The 18,883-nt window shown below is 40.3% G+C and overlaps 1 protein-coding gene across 1 annotated transcript in view; it reads right to left on the bottom strand.

Moving 5' to 3' along the window:
* Positions 1-15,327, bottom strand: part of pard3bb (par-3 family cell polarity regulator beta b) — a 314,959-nt gene extending 299,632 nt beyond the window's left edge. Inside the window, exons 1-2 of the mRNA XM_059499737.1 lie at positions 15,003-15,327; positions 14,317-14,586 (exon numbers count right to left, since the gene is read on the bottom strand). Of these exons, the coding sequence (XP_059355720.1) occupies positions 14,317-14,433 (117 nt within the window). The 5' untranslated portion in view covers positions 14,434-14,586; positions 15,003-15,327. The remainder of the gene's footprint in view (positions 1-14,316; positions 14,587-15,002) is intronic.
* Positions 15,328-18,883: the final 3,556 nt, after the last annotated feature.

Below are 18,883 nucleotides of genomic sequence, written 5' to 3'. Positions count from 1 at the left end.
TGACTTGAGCCTGCCCATCATAGCTAACAGTACTCAATGAGTCTGAGCTAACTTTACTGCAGCATGTATGAGGACACTATGATGTACAAGCAGCACAGGACATCTTTCATTGCAGTCTTGCAACACTCCTCGACAAACATCTCCTACAGGGGAGTGTCTTAAGGCACTATTACTATCATGGACTTTTCTGATTAATGCTGACAAACACAAAGCAGAACACATCAACAAATCATCAAAGCCTTGTGAGCTCACAACTGCCGCCAACCAGCTCCCAGAGACCGGAGTGATGTAACTCCGAATCTGAGCTCCAAATGTCAACTTCAGCTTATGCCAAGAAGTGAGGTATAAATAAGGCATCTGCACAACAAATGACTTAATTCCATCTTGCGCCTGATCTTATGTCATCACATCTCACTTTTTGGCTGCGTTCACGGTGCATGCTAACTTAACAAAAAGCAAGTGAGAGATGATTGATGTCAGGCAATGCCATGTTGCAAGGTAGAGGAAGTAGTAGTGGGAGGTATAGTATGCTTAAACAGTATTTGCCTTGGCATAGAGTAACAGCAAAACTTCATTGATAGATCGAAACCTGAACCTTTGATATGGGCCTACACTGTTTATCTTGGCTTTTGTGGGACAGCAGAGCTGTCAGTTCTCACCAGACAAATTGAGATTGTGTGTATGACTCATATTTACACAATTTTCATTTAAAAGCCCAGTCTCTCAACACTATAGAAAAACAGTCAGAAGGTTTGACCTTCTCTCAGTACATACTGACATACATTAACACATACAAGACCCAGACAAACATACAATGTTTAACATAAAAGAGATAAAAGAAAACTAGACTTCTTGGACAGTAGAAAGCCAAATCTACAGATCAATCAATCTTGTCCTACAAAGGTAAAATGCACCAACTACAAACAAAAGTTTTGGTTTGACTCTACTCCTAATTCTGAGAAAACCCAAAATTCACAAACCCTCTTAATTTTTTCCATTTACATACAAATAATGGCCAAAAAGACAAAACTTAATTTTGAGGAAACTAAATCATATATAAAAAAAAAATTGTAAAGTGACATTTGTCCTGTTTTAGCTCTCTTCAATCAAATGGGCTAACAAGCGAGGTAATATTGAATGTATTTCTTGGGGAAAAAAACTATGCTTGAAAACCCGTCGTAATCATTATCTATAATTACATAAAATATGCTTCTGTATTATTGCTGTGAAACAGCAGTCTAATTAACGAGTTCACAATCTCAAGCAGGTTTAACATTTGATAAAGTGTAAGAGGTGAAATCGTCTTATATATTCATTAGATGGAGTTTTTTTTTCACTGCTGTAACATTTGTTATATTTTGTTACATATTATTATATTTAAGATATGAGTTGTCTTAATTCCTGTTAAAAATATTTTTACAACAAGAGTACATAGTTGCAGAGAAGCATATTTTAAATAAGATACATTTACCAAGGAACTTAAAATAGGTAATATTTACATTCAAAAAAAAAAAGTATGTGAATGGAAAGTTTTGCACTTGCTTTAAGCATAAACCACTGGGGGGGGGGGGGGGTTGCTAATGCAACAAGACAAAATACAATGATGTTTTACGATGTTTTACTAGAAAAAGATGATGGAAAAACACTAAGAAATAGGCATGACAAAACCATACTCCAGCAATGAAAAATGTAAACACATTATTTCCTCCATCTTTACAATGCTGTCCCTGTAGGCATTTAAAAGTTTCCTAAGCAAGTTTTCTAAAGGTACACGCATAACACTTTACATACTATTTCATGCATACATATGTCACTTATTCCTTATTCTGCAGTCTCTATTATGGCATAGTGTCATGTTAGAAGACTTCAGAACTTCCAATGCGTCACAAAAAGCTTGTATTTCACTCAATAAACAATAACACCATGGCACTGGATCTCATATGATCTCATGCAGCCCATGAGCAAAATGACATTTGACAGCCAACGCACCTGTTTAATCACGATTTCACCTAAATGGGCCCTGAGCTTTTGAACGCTAGCAGCAACACAGGGTGAGACGAAGGCCATGAGTGCGGCAGTTTCTGACATTCAACAAAGAGTGACAGTGTGCCAGACTATGGGAATAATGCTGTATTACATGCCACATTAAGGCCAGCTATTCCCAGCTATAAGACCATTGAATGAGGGTACAAGTGTAGCGGGAGATAGCGAAGCAGCGCTGTAATGAAACGATGGAAATGTCTGGAACATTTTGCAATTTTTACCCTGATGACAGTGAGCAGTGGGGCTCCTGCCGTATTTTTACGATTGCTTTTGTTGGTGTAGGGTCCATTACCAAGCCTAACATCATTACCAAGCTCATAAACAGTAATGATGATCATGATGGTGATGATAATGATGCAATAAGACGTTGTCCATCTCGGAAAACGATCTTCCACCTCCGCGCTGCATTCTTGCACTTTCTGCTCAAATATGAAAATACCAATTTTGCCGTGAATTGAATTTAATAAACATACCATTTTCTGACCCACACCTCATTTTCTGTTATGGACTGTAATATAGCCTGAATGAAATGAGATAATTTTATATGATACCACAAATGAAATTAATATTTTCCTAGGCACACAGGCCAATGTGAAGGGCTATGTATGTGGATAATCAGTACTTAAATGAGACTAAGAGATAGAGAAAGAGTTCTGAACAGACAGCATATCTGGACTCTCCAGTCCTACTCCAGTATTGTGTTTGATAAATATCAGCAGCGTTAATACAATAATCAGGAACCCATACCATATTAATATGCTTTAGACAGACATACACACACACACACACCCTACAAGACTGAAGCACACAGCCTTGTCCACAGTATACATGGAATGGCCAACAGCAGGTGGACACTAGAGAATGACTAGACAGCGGGCTGGCTAAACGGCTAGTTGACTATCTTAAGGAAGCCGTCTGAAATAAGCCTGGTTCCATGTCTGACTCCAATCGGACAGGTTTTTAAGAGCAGCTGGAAGAAGCACAACCTTATAATAAAGAAAGCAGGGGCCTCAAATGCTGGAGTCAAATTTTAAAAGCTGGACTGTTTTTAACATGATGTTTTAAAAATCCACTTCTTATAGTGGAAAGATTAAAGGCCCAGACACACCAAACCAACATCAAAGAACTAGAAGCAATGGAAGCCACTGTGGCGTTACCTCATGTTGTATGGACCAAAAAAGTTGTGCATGAACACACCAGAAAGTCTACAGCCAACGGCCAACTAGTATGTATGTTCTGGACATATATGAGATGAAATAACTCTCCATACCAGCAGGTGGCAGTAGTCTGTATTCATCATTCAAAAAGAAAAACCGAAAAAGCTTGGACTGCAGATATACCAACCATAAACATAGCAGTCCATAATTACCATTTTTACCCCAATCTCATTCGCCACCAATGGATTTTGTTTTTCCGGACTTCATCTTTTACTCCCTTTTCTTCTCGTACACTGCTTAGCTAAGCTGAATAGCCAATCAAAATGATCTCTCTCCCCGATGGGCTGATTCAACATGCACAGCTATCTGAAAAATCCACCAGAAAAAGAAAAAAAAATACACTGCAAAAATAAACAGCCCCTTTTACACAGCACACTGTCAAAAGGTTAATTATCAAAATTAATAAGAATAAATGTAGATCAACTACTAAAAAGCTCTTAATCCATCTATAGTGCAAGGACATTAGTTCAGCTGGAAGGCATGAAAACCCAACCCAAACCTAACTCATAACGGCCTTCACTAAAATAAAAGCAAAACACAGGCTTACTTACAAGCCTAAGAACATGTTGTATTTATTTGGTTTATTCCAAGAAATTTCTTCAAAGACAGCACTATGCCTCCAACTGTCACTGAAAACAATGATTACAGACAAATAAAACCACAACAGCGGATGTTGATGCACAGAAAATAGCACATTATGTTTCTGAGAGCGAGTTCTGCTGCCAAAACCGCCTAAATCGCTGAAGGCTGAACAGAGGTACTTCACAAGGACATCTTGAGGTCCAGAGGTAGTTTCCATCACAAACCACGCACCTAGCGTGGAATGCTTCTCATTGAGAGCAGATGCTAACCGACTCTGTCTCTGAGGGGAGGCGTGCTAATTGTTTTCTTGCTGGCACAAGTCCAGAACTTTCCATGATATCAGCTGCTTTGGCAGCAAACTCAGCACTTGTGCAGCTGGCATTCCTGAGCTTAATGAAAAAACAGCAGCACAACCCCGGCCTACGTCTGCCTGGGTAATTAAGTGTCGTTTTTCAACGGCCTGATAACTTCCTGAGTGACTCCCAAGCACTTCCTCCGCTTAAGGTCTCTCTCTCTCTCAAACAATTTACTGCCTCTGGACAAAGGCTTGCAGACATGATAAGTATGTATGGCCTTCGACTCAAGCACATTTCCCAGCCCGGAACATTCTTGAGAGAGCTGGCTGAAGATCACAGGCGTCTTTTCTTCCCACTGGAAACTGACATGTCCGGGTCAATGGAAAACACCTCATTGAATATAACGAAACACAAAGCAATACACAAAGCAGAAGGCCGCAGTATGTATGCGGCAAAATTTGATAGCAAATCCTCAAAGTGGTAACCGCGCTCTTTTCAAGTGATAGCTGATGTATGGCACTGTTTAAAAGGCTGAAGATTAGCGCAACTAAATCTAGGCCATTTCTCGTTCGCTTTAATCCTGAAACGCATTAAATGCATAATTACACAGCTGCAGGAAAATGTTTTAGATTAGCATAACAAAAAACGCAAGACTGTGAGCTGCTGAGACTTCAATGGCGGAGAAGGAAATCTGATAATTAACAACACTTCTCGGCGCTCTATCACCGACGAGATAATGCACAGCCAAGTGGTTGTGCTCCAAACTGTGACAGCTAGCTAAGAGGTCGAACTGTCCACAAATATGAAACGCAGAGAGTAAGGCTACAGCTTAACCTCTATTAACTTACAGGCGTTTGGAGAAGTTGATTGCCTTCAGTGCAACAAAGCCTACACGCAATTAACCCATCCATAAAACTAGACCAAAGTGAATGGGGAAAACCTTTTAGTAGAGCAGTGGTCCGAAACTTGTGCGTCGTGACCAAAAATGGTGACAGGTCTGTTCTGGTAGGGTCACAGACAACTGGGAAAACCATGCTGAATGCAAATAATCACATAATTATGTAGAGGATAGCAAAATAATTAGGCTTATCAACTTTTAAAAGTGAGCAGAAAAGGGTTCCCTAAGGTATTGTTGCTGAAGTCAAAGGTCATGTGACCATTAAACAAACAATGCAAGGTTCAAATAAAATATAATTGTGGTACTCTGTTGGGTCGCCAACTTGATGTTCCATATAAAATCCTAAAACAAAAGGAAAAGGATCTGGAAAACTACATAAAGTAGTCATTGCATAATCTAATCAATTATTCAACTAGTTGGCCCTAATGAAGCTCTGTATAATTAGATCTCCATTCTTTGGGGACATCGTGCTTGCAGTTGACTATTTAAAAGTCCAAAAGTAATGATCTTGAAAATTAGCATTAAACACATTTGGTTACTAAACAAGCAGAGCTTTGCAGTAGAAAAAATAAGAGATGCAAGAAATGCTTTGAAAGAGTTTTAGCATTTTGAGAGTCAGGGGTGGTTCTAGGATCCATGGATATTTGGAGCTTAGCCCAGACTGGGTGTATTTGGCTTGGATTAAGCATTGGAATACTATTTCCTTTAAAATTAAATGTTGATGTTACATCTTCAAGATCTCATTTTAATTAAGAATGCCATTTCATGACTAGAGATGAAACTAGAAAGATCATACTAACGGTCTCAACCTCAAGACATTTCCTTCAAAATACAAAAGTAAAAAAAAAAAAAAAAAAAAAAAAAAATTGAGTTTGTTCCTTTAGGCTCTCTTTAGTCTGGTGTATATTACACAAAGTTCCAGTTAACTAAGTTTGGGGCATCATTTAATTTATTCATTAATTTACATAAGCACACTTTGACACAAAATCAATCACAGTTTGCAGTATATGTTAGGGCTGCACGCATACTTGCCAACCTTGAGACCTCAGAATTAGGGAGATATTAAAAAGGACCGGGGGGTGGGGGGGTTGTGTGTCATCATATATATCACATACACAAACGATGTGTCGTCATATATAATATCACATACACAAACGCAAAGAAAAATGTAATTCATTTATTTGACAAATTCAATTCCTTAAGGCCTCTCCTCAGGAGGTTAGACCCTAATTTGTTAGCTGCTGTAAATGAAGAGATATGAAATAGCTAGATCTTATCAATAAACATTTATTAATTCATAGCCTAATGCAACAATTACATAAGTAAACTCTCAAAACATTATAATTATGACATTTCATTTTTAAATGTTCATTTAACAGTCTAAAGCTAAATAAATAGCTGTTCTTGCCTTTCATTTCAGACGTCTGCTTCTAGGGGCCGTTCACATATCGCATCTTTTTCGCGCTCAAGGTCGTTATTTCAACCGTAGGCGCGCGGCCGCAGTGAGCACGCTCATAATGGAAGCAACGTGGTGCGCTACTTTTTCCAGGCGGGTTTTTCCTTCTCATCTCCAGAAATATATCTAGCAGTAAAGCTAATGCGAGCCGAGGTGAGGCTAGAAATCAATTAATCCTTTGCTGATACTTCTTCGTCGTCATCATGGAGAGCGCAGTTTGGTTGCATAGCAACGACAGACGCCATGGGAGCGCAAGCGTTTGGTCTAAAACGGCGCCCAGTGACGGATGGTGTAGCAATATTGTTGTCCGGGTGGAAATCGGGAGAAATTCGGGAGAAAGGTCGGTCCGGGAGATTTTCGGGAGGGGCTTTGAAATTCGGGAGTCTCCCGGAAAATTAGGGAGGGTTGGCATGTATGGCTGCACGATATTGGGAAAAAATGACATTGCGATATTTTATTTTTCTGCGATATATATTTCGATATTTTTTCTTACAAACAAAAATGGGGTGAGCACACTTACATTCTCATTTTAAATGATTTAAACATCGACACCATCGCGTCAATTGATTAATATGCGGGGAGGGAGAGAGAGCAAGACAGCGCTCCTGTTGTTTGAAGACGGCTTGCTCTCTCTCTGTCTCTCTCTCGCGCGCGCTCGCTCGCTCTCTCTCTCTCTCTCTGTCTCTCGCGCACGCTCTCTGTCTCTCTCGCGCGCGCTCTCTCTCTCTGTCTCTCTCTCGCGCGCGCTCTCTCTCTCTCTGTCTCTCTCTCGCGCGCGCTCTCTCTCTCTGTCTCTCTCTCGCGCGCGCTCTCTCTCTCTCTGTCTCTCTCTCGCGCGCGCGCTCTCTCTCTCTCTGTCTCTCTCTCGCGCGCGCTCTCTCTCTCTCTGTCTCTCTCTCGCGCGCGCGCTCTCTCTCGCGCGCGCTCTCTCTCTCTGTCTCTCTCTCGCGCGCGCTCTCTCTCTCTCTGTCTCTCTCTCGCGCGCGCGCTCTCTCTCTCTCTGTCTCTCTCTCGCGCGCGCTCTCTCTCTCTGTCTCTCTCTCGCGCGCGCTCTCTCTCTCTCTGTCTCTCTCGCGCGCGCGCTCTCTCTCTCTTTCTCTCTCTCGCGCGCGCGCTCTCTCTCTCTTTCTCTCTCTCGCGCGCGCTCTCTCTCTCTTTCTCTCTCGCGCGCGCGCTCTCTCTCTCTTTCTCTCTCGCGCGCGCGCTCTCTCTCTCTTTCTCTCTCGCGCGCGCTCTCTCTCTCTCTGTCTCTCTCGCGCGCGCTCTCTCTCTCTGTCTCTCTCGCGCGCGCGCTCTCTCTCTCTGTCTCTCTCGCGCGCGCGCTCTCTCTCTCTCTGTCTCTCTCGCGCGCGCTCTCTCTCTGTCTCTCTCTGTCTCTCTCGCGCGCGCTCTCTGTTTCTCTCTGTCTCTCTCGCGCACGCTCTCTCTGAGAGCCGCAGTGAGCACGCTCATAATGGAAGCAACGTGGTGCGCTACTTTTTCCAGGCGGGTTTTTCCTTCTCATCTCCAGAAATATATCTAGCAGTAAAGCTAATGCGAGCCGAGGTGAGGCTAGAAATCAATTAATCCTTTGCTGATACTTCTTCGTCGTCATCATGGAGAGCGCAGTTTGGTTGCATAGCAACGACAGACGCCATGGGAGCGCAAGCGTTTGGTCTAAAACGGCGCCCAGTGACGGATGGTGTAGCAATATTGTTGTCCGGGTGGAAATCGGGAGAAATTCGGGAGAAAGGTCGGTCCGGGAGATTTTCGGGAGGGGCTTTGAAATTCGGGAGTCTCCCGGAAAATTAGGGAGGGTTGGCATGTATGGCTGCACGATATTGGGAAAAAATGACATTGCGATATTTTATTTTTCTGCGATATATATTTCGATATTTTTTCTTACAAACAAAAATGGGGTGAGCACACTTACATTCTCATTTTAAATGATTTAAACATCGACACCATCGCGTCAATTGATTAATATGCGGGGAGGGAGAGAGAGCAAGACAGCGCTCCTGTTGTTTGAAGACGGCTTGCTCTCTCTCTGTCTCTCTCTCGCGCGCGCTCGCTCGCTCTCTCTCTCTCTCTCTGTCTCTCGCGCACGCTCTCTGTCTCTCTCGCGCGCGCTCTCTCTCTCTGTCTCTCTCTCGCGCGCGCTCTCTCTCTCTCTGTCTCTCTCTCGCGCGCGCTCTCTCTCTCTCTGTCTCTCTCTCGCGCGCGCGCTCTCTCTCTCTCTGTCTCTCTCTCGCGCGCGCTCTCTCTCTCTCTGTCTCTCTCTCGCGCGCGCGCTCTCTCTCGCGCGCGCTCTCTCTCTCTCTGTCTCTCTCTCGCGCGCGCTCTCTCTCTCTCTGTCTCTCTCTCGCGCGCGCGCTCTCTCTCTCTCTGTCTCTCTCTCGCGCGCGCTCTCTCTCTCTGTCTCTCTCTCGCGCGCGCTCTCTCTCTCTCTGTCTCTCTCGCGCGCGCGCTCTCTCTCTCTTTCTCTCTCTCGCGCGCGCGCTCTCTCTCTCTTTCTCTCTCTCGCGCGCGCTCTCTCTCTCTTTCTCTCTCTCGCGCGCGCTCTCTCTCTCTTTCTCTCTCGCGCGCGCGCTCTCTCTCTCTTTCTCTCTCGCGCGCGCGCTCTCTCTCTCTTTCTCTCTCGCGCGCGCTCTCTCTCTCTCTGTCTCTCTCGCGCGCGCTCTCTCTCTCTGTCTCTCTCGCGCGCGCGCTCTCTCTCTCTGTCTCTCTCGCGCGCGCGCTCTCTCTCTCTCTGTCTCTCTCGCGCGCGCGCTCTCTCTCTGTCTCTCTCTGTCTCTCTCGCGCGCGCTCTCTGTTTCTCTCTGTCTCTCTCGCGCACGCTCTCTCTCTGTCTCTCTCGCGTGCGCGCGCTCTCTCTCTGTCTCTCTCGCGTGCGTTCTCTCCCTCTCTCTGTGTCTCTCTCGCGCTCTCTCTCTCTCTCTCTCTCTGCCCTGTTAAACTTGCATGTGTTTTTCAGTCCTGTCAAAGAAAAAACTGTCACTCTATGATGTTTAAGCTGTGCAATTAATCTGCGAATCACATTCGTCAAGGGCCGGGGAGCAGCTGGCCCGTACAGTTAATGAATAACAGATCAACTACGACAGCCTACATCGCACATCCTGCGATGTGACTATCGTGGATTCGTACATCGCGATATCGATGCTTAAACGACACAATGTGCAGCCTTAGTATATGTTATGCATTTTAATTCATTTTTAGAATTTATTTACACAATATCACACATGGATACATTCACTTTTTTCTTAGCATTTACTTGTGTTCAAAGAAAACTTAACATTACGCTTCATAGAAAGTACAGGATGTGTCACCATTTGGCCTAAATATAAATAAAGCAATGGTGCTAATATATGAAGTTAAAAAAAATTATAGATAGACTAGTCAGTCTCAGTCAACCACTCTGCCAATTAGATGAGCAGGAGGGATAATCCACCACAATCTACAAACCAAAGCCTACCACTAACATGCTGAAATCTTGCTAATGTCCGAGCATTTAAAACAGATAATTACAGGCAGTTAACTCATAATCAGCACGCTTTCTGGTGTGATCAGATGAAGCCTTCACTAAAATATTAGTAATTAAATAATAATGAGTCTCAATGGCTGAATTATCATGTACAGTAGAGACGGGATAATAGAAAACAGCAAGGGTTTACGCATGTGATGATCTGTCAATGAAACCAAAAGTCTGCTGTATTTCAGTTGACCAATTCAATCTACTCCTGCTTGATTTCAAACTCCCCCGGCTCTTTTTACAGTCTCAAAACACATCTTATGAATTTCTATCCATCAAAGACTCTGTCAGAGCTTTCTCCAGCTTGTAGGCGACTTTACAAAACACCCAGAGCAAGCTCAACGTGTCTGTTGCTTGTCTATGGTAATCAATGTGTAAGCTATCAGACACAGTAACCCCAAATCATCCACGTTCTTTCAGCAAAACTTGCTAGCAAATACTGAACATACTGGCACTGAATTCAAGCTTTAAAAGGTTTGGAAGAGCCATGAAGTTTAAGAAAGGTTCAAAAACCGCACTGATTGATGAGGGTGTTAGTATTCCTGCAAACATAAAGCTCCATTTGTTCTGCATTTCTACTGAAAGCGCTGATACATGATTTGTGAAGCCACCCTGCATTCATGAATAAATGCAGCATTATGATTATTAACTCTATTAATGAAACTTCGAGGGAAACCTGAAGGACATTAGTTACCAGCAGCTCTGAATCATACAGTCTCACAGGGAAAAGAACCAAGTAATGAAAACAATCTATCACAAAGATCGATTGTACCTCCTTCTCAGTACTGACAAACCATGCTGCTTACAACGATTGCAATCATAAACGAAACACAACCAAACCTAATATCATGTGCTGCATAGTACTATTCATAAAGCTAATACCATTATCCATCATATTGTGTGAGAGTGTGTAAATATGATCTGTATGCTTGCTTGCATACATGTAACTTTTTTCATGTACACTCTTGCTCTTATTTGGATTAGGTTTAAATCAATACCAAAATTTTGTGAACTCATAAAAGGTCAAATTATCTGATATTTTAAGAGACTTTTTGTTGTTTTTCTCCACATGTTGGTTGCACAACATGACTTTGACAGACAACTTTTTTTTCAAATATTAAAAGCACTAAAGCAATTTTTTTTATTATTATTTCATTTTATTTATTTTCTTATAAATCCAGACATTATAATCACAGGTAAGAATTTCATTTAACAGTATTTTTTTTAATAGATCCAGCCCCCAAAAATGAGAATGTCATTGACCCTTAAGGTGCTTTCAATTTCTTAGGGAAATTTCCTGAAAAAAGCTCCCGACACAGGTTTCTCTCATGTCCATGTTGGTCACATAAACTCACCGTGTTGACCTCAAGAAAGTTACCAGTTTTAAAAGTGACTCCTGTGTGAAGAGTACTTCATACATATCAGAACTTTTTTGCACACAAAATTCCAGTAATATGACCAGACCTTAACACAGTCTCACTAGACAAATTCAGGAGAAATCCTCATACCCTAGAGAACTTGAAAGTCTGTATCAAAGCACATATCGGGGAAATCGTTAACTTACAAACTTCACATTACAATATAGTCCGATATTAAGTACTGCGCAAACACTACTTCTTGTGACCCTGACTGACTAGAGCCAGATCATAGAAACTCTGCGGGGGCCAAACATCAGAAATAAGGCCCTGGAGACAGCAGCCAATCAGGATCTCCAAACAGCTCCTCACCGAGGCCTTCTGTGCGTCACCAGCCCACGCGCCAATTCCCTTGAGACTAACAGCCAATAACACTGAGCTGATGGGAATAACAAACACACAAATAAAGGCTAGGCATGGACATAAACGTGTCTGAGTGAAAGGACGTGCCCACCTGAAATAAAAAAAATCCCACAGTGGCCCCTAAGAGTGAATGCGTGTTAAGATCTTGCACGCCGATTGCATACTAAAACCATCAATACACGGATCCGACTGGCAATCTCCTGTCAGAGCCCTGACCTGCCAAATCTATCGCATATTACTCTCTCATATTACTATCTCAAAAGCGACAGGGTGCAATACAAGACCACCGCCTTCCCGGGTCTGATCACTACACCTGCTTCACTACAAAACCCATCAGTCAAATTGGCTACTCTAAAGACAAAGCAATAACGCAATAAATTGTAAGGTGAGGAAGTCTCGCAGCAATCTATGGGTTCATTTGGGCCTGGAGTCTCCTGGAGCGAGGCGGGATGAAAAGCCTGTTGTTTATTAGAAGCCCACCTAAACCTTAATGCGCCGGGAGAGTGGCGAATCCACATCCCCATCGGTCCACGGAGATTGGAGAAAGCCGGCGAAAATGGGTGCCACTCAAACTGATGTACTATTTATATAATGAAGCTCAAGCAGCGATGAGAGAAATATCTGATGAGGGGGCAAAGGGTCAGCTCTCAGGGGACAGAACGGCTGCCATATTTTAACTCTGATTTGCATTTATCACACAGAAAAATTGGACAAGGCACATCTGCCCCCAACTTCATAAAATCAGCTTTGCAGATTCCTGTCATCAGAGAAAGGCACTTATGAACCCCGTTTAAATTTTACAATAATAAGAGTGAAGGTCGACATTTCAGCTCCCATCAGGCTCCGAGCACATGATTTTGACTAACAAGTTTGAAATTAATGAATAAGGTCTTTCCAGTTCATTCAATCCCGTAAGGTAACACATACATTTTGATCATCCTCTAATTAAATGTAAAACCAAATATTAAAACATACGCGTGTGCGTGTAGGTAATCCCATTGTGATTTTGGCCATTCTGCGTTACGGTAAGACTTAATTAAACGACACTATGCTGAATACTGTTACTGAAGTATTAAATCCCAGAATTATTATAAACGTTTTTTTAAAGATGTACAAGATGTGATACAAAACACATTAGTCCTTGAAGGAATAGCTCATCAAAAAAAGTGTGTCATTATTATTTACTAATGTTGTTCTTTGCCTTTTCTTGTTATTTAGTCTGCCAATCTGGTTAGCCAGTTCAGATTTGATAAATTTATTATTTAAAGCAATCAACACTTGTTCAGCAAAGATGCGTTAAATTGATTAAAAGTGACATTATTAAATATATATATATATATATATATATATATATATATATATATATATATATATTATATATATAATTCCGAATAATGATATTTCTTTTTAAATTAATTTTCTTCAAAATTATAAATTTTTAATTTTTTTCAATCATGCTCACCATTATATATATATTTATTTTATATATATAATGGTGAGCATGATTGAAAAAAATTAAAAATTAAAAAAATTAAAAAAAAAAAAATATATATATATATATATATATATATATATATATATATATATATATGGTGAGCGTGATTTGACCAAGTACAACATGTTCCTGGATCAACATCCTTGTTGATCCTGGAACATTCCAATCAACCAATCAGAATTCAGATATAACCTTTCAGGAAATATCTGTTTTAGGCTTACAATCAGGGTTAGGTGCTTCTACACTCTTGTTAATCAGCTATCATTTCCCACTGATTTTAGGAATAAATTATGGGTCGGGTTAGGTCAGGGGTAGGCAAGTTCGGTCCTAGAGAGCCGCAGACCTGCAGAGTTCAGCTTCAACCCTAATCAAACACACCTGAACAAGCTCATCAATCCATTCAGGATTACTAAGGTACAGGCAGGTGAGTTTTTTTTTTCAGGGTTGGAGCTGAACTGTGCAGGACTGCGGCTCTCTAGGACCGAACTTGCCTACCCCTGGGTTAGGTTTAGGGGTAGAGATTGGGTTAAATCTATATTTTTAATATTAATGTTGATCCAGGAACATGTCATACTTGGCAAAAGCACGGCAACCATATATATATATATATATATATATATATATATATATATATATATATATATATATAGCAACTGTTTTCAATATTAATAAGAAGAAATGTTTCACCAAATGTTGAGCACCAACAGAATAAATTACTAAAAAATATATTTTAAAATATATTCAAATAGAAAACAGTTATTTATAGTTTTTTACTGTATGAAACTGAGTGAGCTAAGAGATTTTATTCCAAAACATAAAAAACATTTTACTGACCCCCAATTTCGAATGGTAGTCCATTTTATTTTTATCTGACAAAATGATGGCAAATAATTTTTAATTAATAATTCATTGAATATCCTTTGATTCTCAAATCTCATTAACGCATGCACAAACATTTTGTTAAACAGCTCCTTTGTGTTCAGTGGAATAAAGCAAATAATGAGGGTTTATTTAAAATAATAATAAAAGAGTAGTATACTCGCCTGTTCTAGTAGTTTTCTGTATCTCTGGGTGGCTTGCTGGATGAGATCCCGGACTGTCCATCCTTCTTTACATGGGACAACAACACCAGTCCTTCCGAAAGTCACAGTCACTTTCATTTTTCAATCCAGAAAGGGGAAGATTAATCCAGATGTGTCCCTAAACAAACTCCAGCAGCAGCAGGTGTGTGTGAGTGTGTGTGTGTGTGTCTCCAGCCAGGCTGCAAACTGGTTTTCTGCATCAAACTTTACAGCATCAAAGATGGCATGATGCTATAGAAAGAAAAACAAATAGAAAAGTCAGATGTTTACTAACTAGAAAGCAGTGTTTACTAAACTGTTTAATAAAACAGCATGTTGATGATTGGCTAGACACTGTACGTTGCATAGCAACAGCTGCAGGGAAACTTAAGTTAGAGTTGAGCACTAATAAAGATATAGATACATTTTGTGCACGTATATCTGACTGGTGACTTAATTTTCTTATAGTTCGAGACGAAGATGGTTAGTGTGCCGTTTACTGCTGCTGAACTCAGATGGCTAACTGGCTAGCTCTGATGACAACACTTTCCCTCTTCAAAGTCCACACAAACTCTTAAAACAAGAAGTTGCACCAAAATCAAACGTTGAACACGTATTAAATGCGTTTGCGTGTTTTCGATTTTACATTAAATCTGTTTTGCACTTACTTAGCAAATCAAATATGGAGAGGCGAGCAGGTTAGCGGAAAAAAACTTTGGCGACGAGTTGTTGAAAAGCCTCACAAATCATGCAGTCATGCTGTCTTTATACAATTACCCACTTTAGCGATGATCCACGGGACAAACGAGCATTTACTAAAGGCCCTGGGCATGTGTGGATGGTGTTTGCATCAGTATTTTGCCCGGATGGAGTTGCATGTCTTACGCCATTCCTGAAGTTCCCGAGCAGCCTCCAGCAGTGTTCTCCCAACACACAGAGCTGGGCCACACAACTTTATTAAAGGGCCAGAACACTTCTGCACATGGACCACTGCAGGACACACGACACACTCACTCACTCATCAAGCTGTAGGCTATGTCAACTACTGCTATAGTAGCCCTGATATGGACCCATTTATATTTAAACTCTAAATTCGCCTGTATAATGTATATCTTCTATAATAATGTGCTGTTTACAAGGATAACAATGAGCCATACCCTAATAATTTTTTATAGTAAAAATCTAACGGATTTTTTTTTTACAAATGCAACCAATAAGATCCATGTTGAAATTCCTCATCATCAGGGTCATCACCATTGGCCAATCAGAATAAAGAATTCCAGAGCGACCTATGGTTCTGTCTTATTGATGAGGGAAAACACACGCACACAAATAAATTTTATTCGGATGTTTCAATTGTGTGACTGGCGTTTTAATTTTTAAAACGCTAATTCTGGTCGGATCATATTATTTTGTTTATTTATTTATTTAATTTTTTCAGTTGCTAACAAGTGTTTACCAATATAGGCTACCTACTTAAAGTAGTACTTTTTATAAACTCTTAACACAGCAACTCACCTACAGACCTATCACACAATTAGCCAAAAAGTTCATTTTATGGCCAAAACCAAAATTTGTTAAAGGGGGGGTACAATGGTGTTTCCTGTATTCAGAGTTGTTCAGAGTGTTAAAGAGATGGATTCTCGTGCTAAACATGGCCAAAGTTGATGTAGAAATAATGTAGAAGAAGGACTGAGAATTTCTGTGCCGAAAATCTTACTTCCGGGTTGGTACAAGTTTCGGCTGTTTTTTTTTTTCGATGTGGATCTAATGACGTAGACAAGAGCGGAACACAGAGCAGAACTCCTTATAAGAGCATTTTTGTCGGAAAAGCGCACCCGCGCACATGTTGGCCAGAAAGATCCGGAAAGATTCGGAAAGCTGTATTTTTCTTTTACAAGTATGATAAAACTAAAGACTTTTTGGATATATGAAGGATGCAGTACTAGGTACTCAAGATTAACATGAGGTTAGGTGAAACTGCTATGTACCCTTTAAGTAAATACAAACTCTACATTCCAAAATGCCAAATACCTTTTTCTACATATACTGTAGGCTACCAACTCTATCAAAACACAGCAAACTTGATTCAGAATCGAGTCATTCGGTCGAAACATTAGCACTGTTTTTCTATCCAGTAGGAACATATAGTCAATCACAGTGCATAGACTGTCAAAAGGATAACAATTAATGGCAGTACAAAAACTGCATTACTTGCCATATCACAGTTCAATATGTATTGAAAATACAATATGAGATATCTTATATTTAAATAATAATGTGTGAATGTGTGAATTAATTTTACATGTGTACTGCATAGTGAATGAGTCATCAATGGTTTACGTAAGAGAAAAGTGACAGAATTGCTAAAGTAAAGGCTTTATTGGCAAAACGGTAAAAAAAAAAAACATACACCCCTTTTGCCCCTACCTCTCCTTCTCCTTTTTTAATAAAGTCAAAAATAGCTTTATTACCAAGCATGTTCACACACACAAGGATTTGTCTTGTAGACAGGAGCATCAAGTGCAGAAGAAAGTGTGGACAAAGTGCAAACATACATTATAGAGCAGACATACATAGGAATTATAACACTTCTGTAATATAAGAAAAACAGAGAATTAAATATGCACTATACAGAAGTAGAAATGTATGGGGGGGGGGGCAAGTTTAAATTAATGTATTGATATTTACAAGTGTGCAGATATGATATTTACAAATGAACAATTTCCAGATTCTATCATATTCAGGGGTTGGCAACCTACGGCACGCGTGCCAACAGTGGCACGCAGAGGGATAATCGCTGGCACGCAAGCAATAAGGAAAACTGTATAATGACGTACAGTTTGATGTAATAACTTCTCATAGTCACACAGCCTGTTAGGAGCTACAAATACTATTAAAGTGTGAGAATTAACTTGCATGGATGCACGTGCAAACACTGCACATACTAGGTGCTTCAGATCAAAGCCTCGGTCTAACAGCACTCGTCAATGTCAAAATCACTGAGATGGCCAATCAGATCAAAGTAGGCGGGGTTTACTGTTCACAGAAGCAGAGCGCGAAGCGTCAGTTTAACGTTAAAGAGAGTGAGGTAAGATGAAGCTGCAAATCAATTAACATTAGTCAACTTTTAATAATACGTTTTACCATAGAAATGTTAAATGACCTAAAGCTATATCCAGTGATGAAAAATTTTCTGAAATATGGCCATTTTGAGAGAAAGAAAGTGGGGGGGGGGGTAAATTGTCTCTCTGCAGACAATGAAGCGATTTTGCCCCTTTGTTGTTGAGAAATATAATGTAGCGATTCAGTATCGATTAATAAAAGTAGCGTGACAACACTCATAGGTTTATGAGCTTCTGAATGCTACTTTTTGCACAGCACGATCTCAGATCTCTGTGTGCGAGTGGTGTGTGTTGTGTGTGTGTGTGTGTGTCTGTGTGTGCACGTTCATCAATTAAAGCAGTGCATTAACGTTGATTAAACGTTAAAAAAACTTTTTTTATCGTATAATAAAAAATTGTGTATGTACCATTAAAATACAGAATTATATCGGGGTGTGGGGGGGGGGGCTGTGCACACTTGGCACAGTGGTTAACCATAAAAATAAAAAATGGCACGTCATGCCGAAAAGGTTGCTGATCCCTGATCATACGTATAAATGCATCAGTTGTGATGGTGTGAATGTTTTCATTTTTTTTAGCCCTTTTCCTCACTCTGGAGAAGTAAATATCTTGTAGGTTGGACAAGGGGGAATAATAATCCTCTCAGGAGTCCTGACTGTCCACTGAAGTCTCTTGATGTCTGTTTTGGTAGCTGAACCAAACCAGACAGTCCAGGTCCAACTACTCTCCCACATCCAACTACTCCTCTCCCTTGTCCAACTCTCCCTCCTCCAGACATTTTCTTTCTTTTTCGGCTTCTCTTTGTTGTTCTGCATCATTAGAACAAAACCAATCCAGAGGATGCCTTTTTTATTGTGCATGCCCATGTAATGGCAAGAGTATTTGCTATTTCTCAATTATCAGTAATTAAAATAATTCTTATCAGCTCTTTTAAGGCTGCTGTTGTTGCAGAAGTAGAGGCCTTACGTTATATTTAAAGTTTGAAACATTAGGTTTCATTTCTGTCATGCTGTGTTTAAGCATTTGTAAAAAATAAATAAATAATTAAATTAAAAATAAACAAAAGTAAAGAAAGATCCATGATTTTGGTGTGGGTGTAAGCTTGTTTAAAATTCAAATTTAAGCACTTCAGAAACGTGTTAATTGACAGAATATTGTGTGAAAACAACATGAATTGTGTTAATGGTCACAAAAAAACCACAAGAGTTTTGAAAATGTGACTATATTAGACAAAGAGATGTGAGCAATTGGGAAAAAAACACACACTGTAAAAGAATGTTGTTCTTTGAAACTATAAACTTATAGCTAAATAAATTACACAACACGTTTTCAAAAATGGAAAAGAATTATGTGTTGTGGCATTCAACAGTATTTTGGGCCTGAATATCCAAACTTCTGAAAACGGGTTTCAAAACACATTTTTT

Source organism: Carassius carassius, chromosome 19, assembly GCF_963082965.1.
Source record: "Carassius carassius chromosome 19, fCarCar2.1, whole genome shotgun sequence".
Lineage (NCBI taxonomy): Eukaryota > Metazoa > Chordata > Actinopteri > Cypriniformes > Cyprinidae > Carassius > Carassius carassius.
This window is presented reverse-complemented; position numbering and strand designations above follow the sequence as displayed.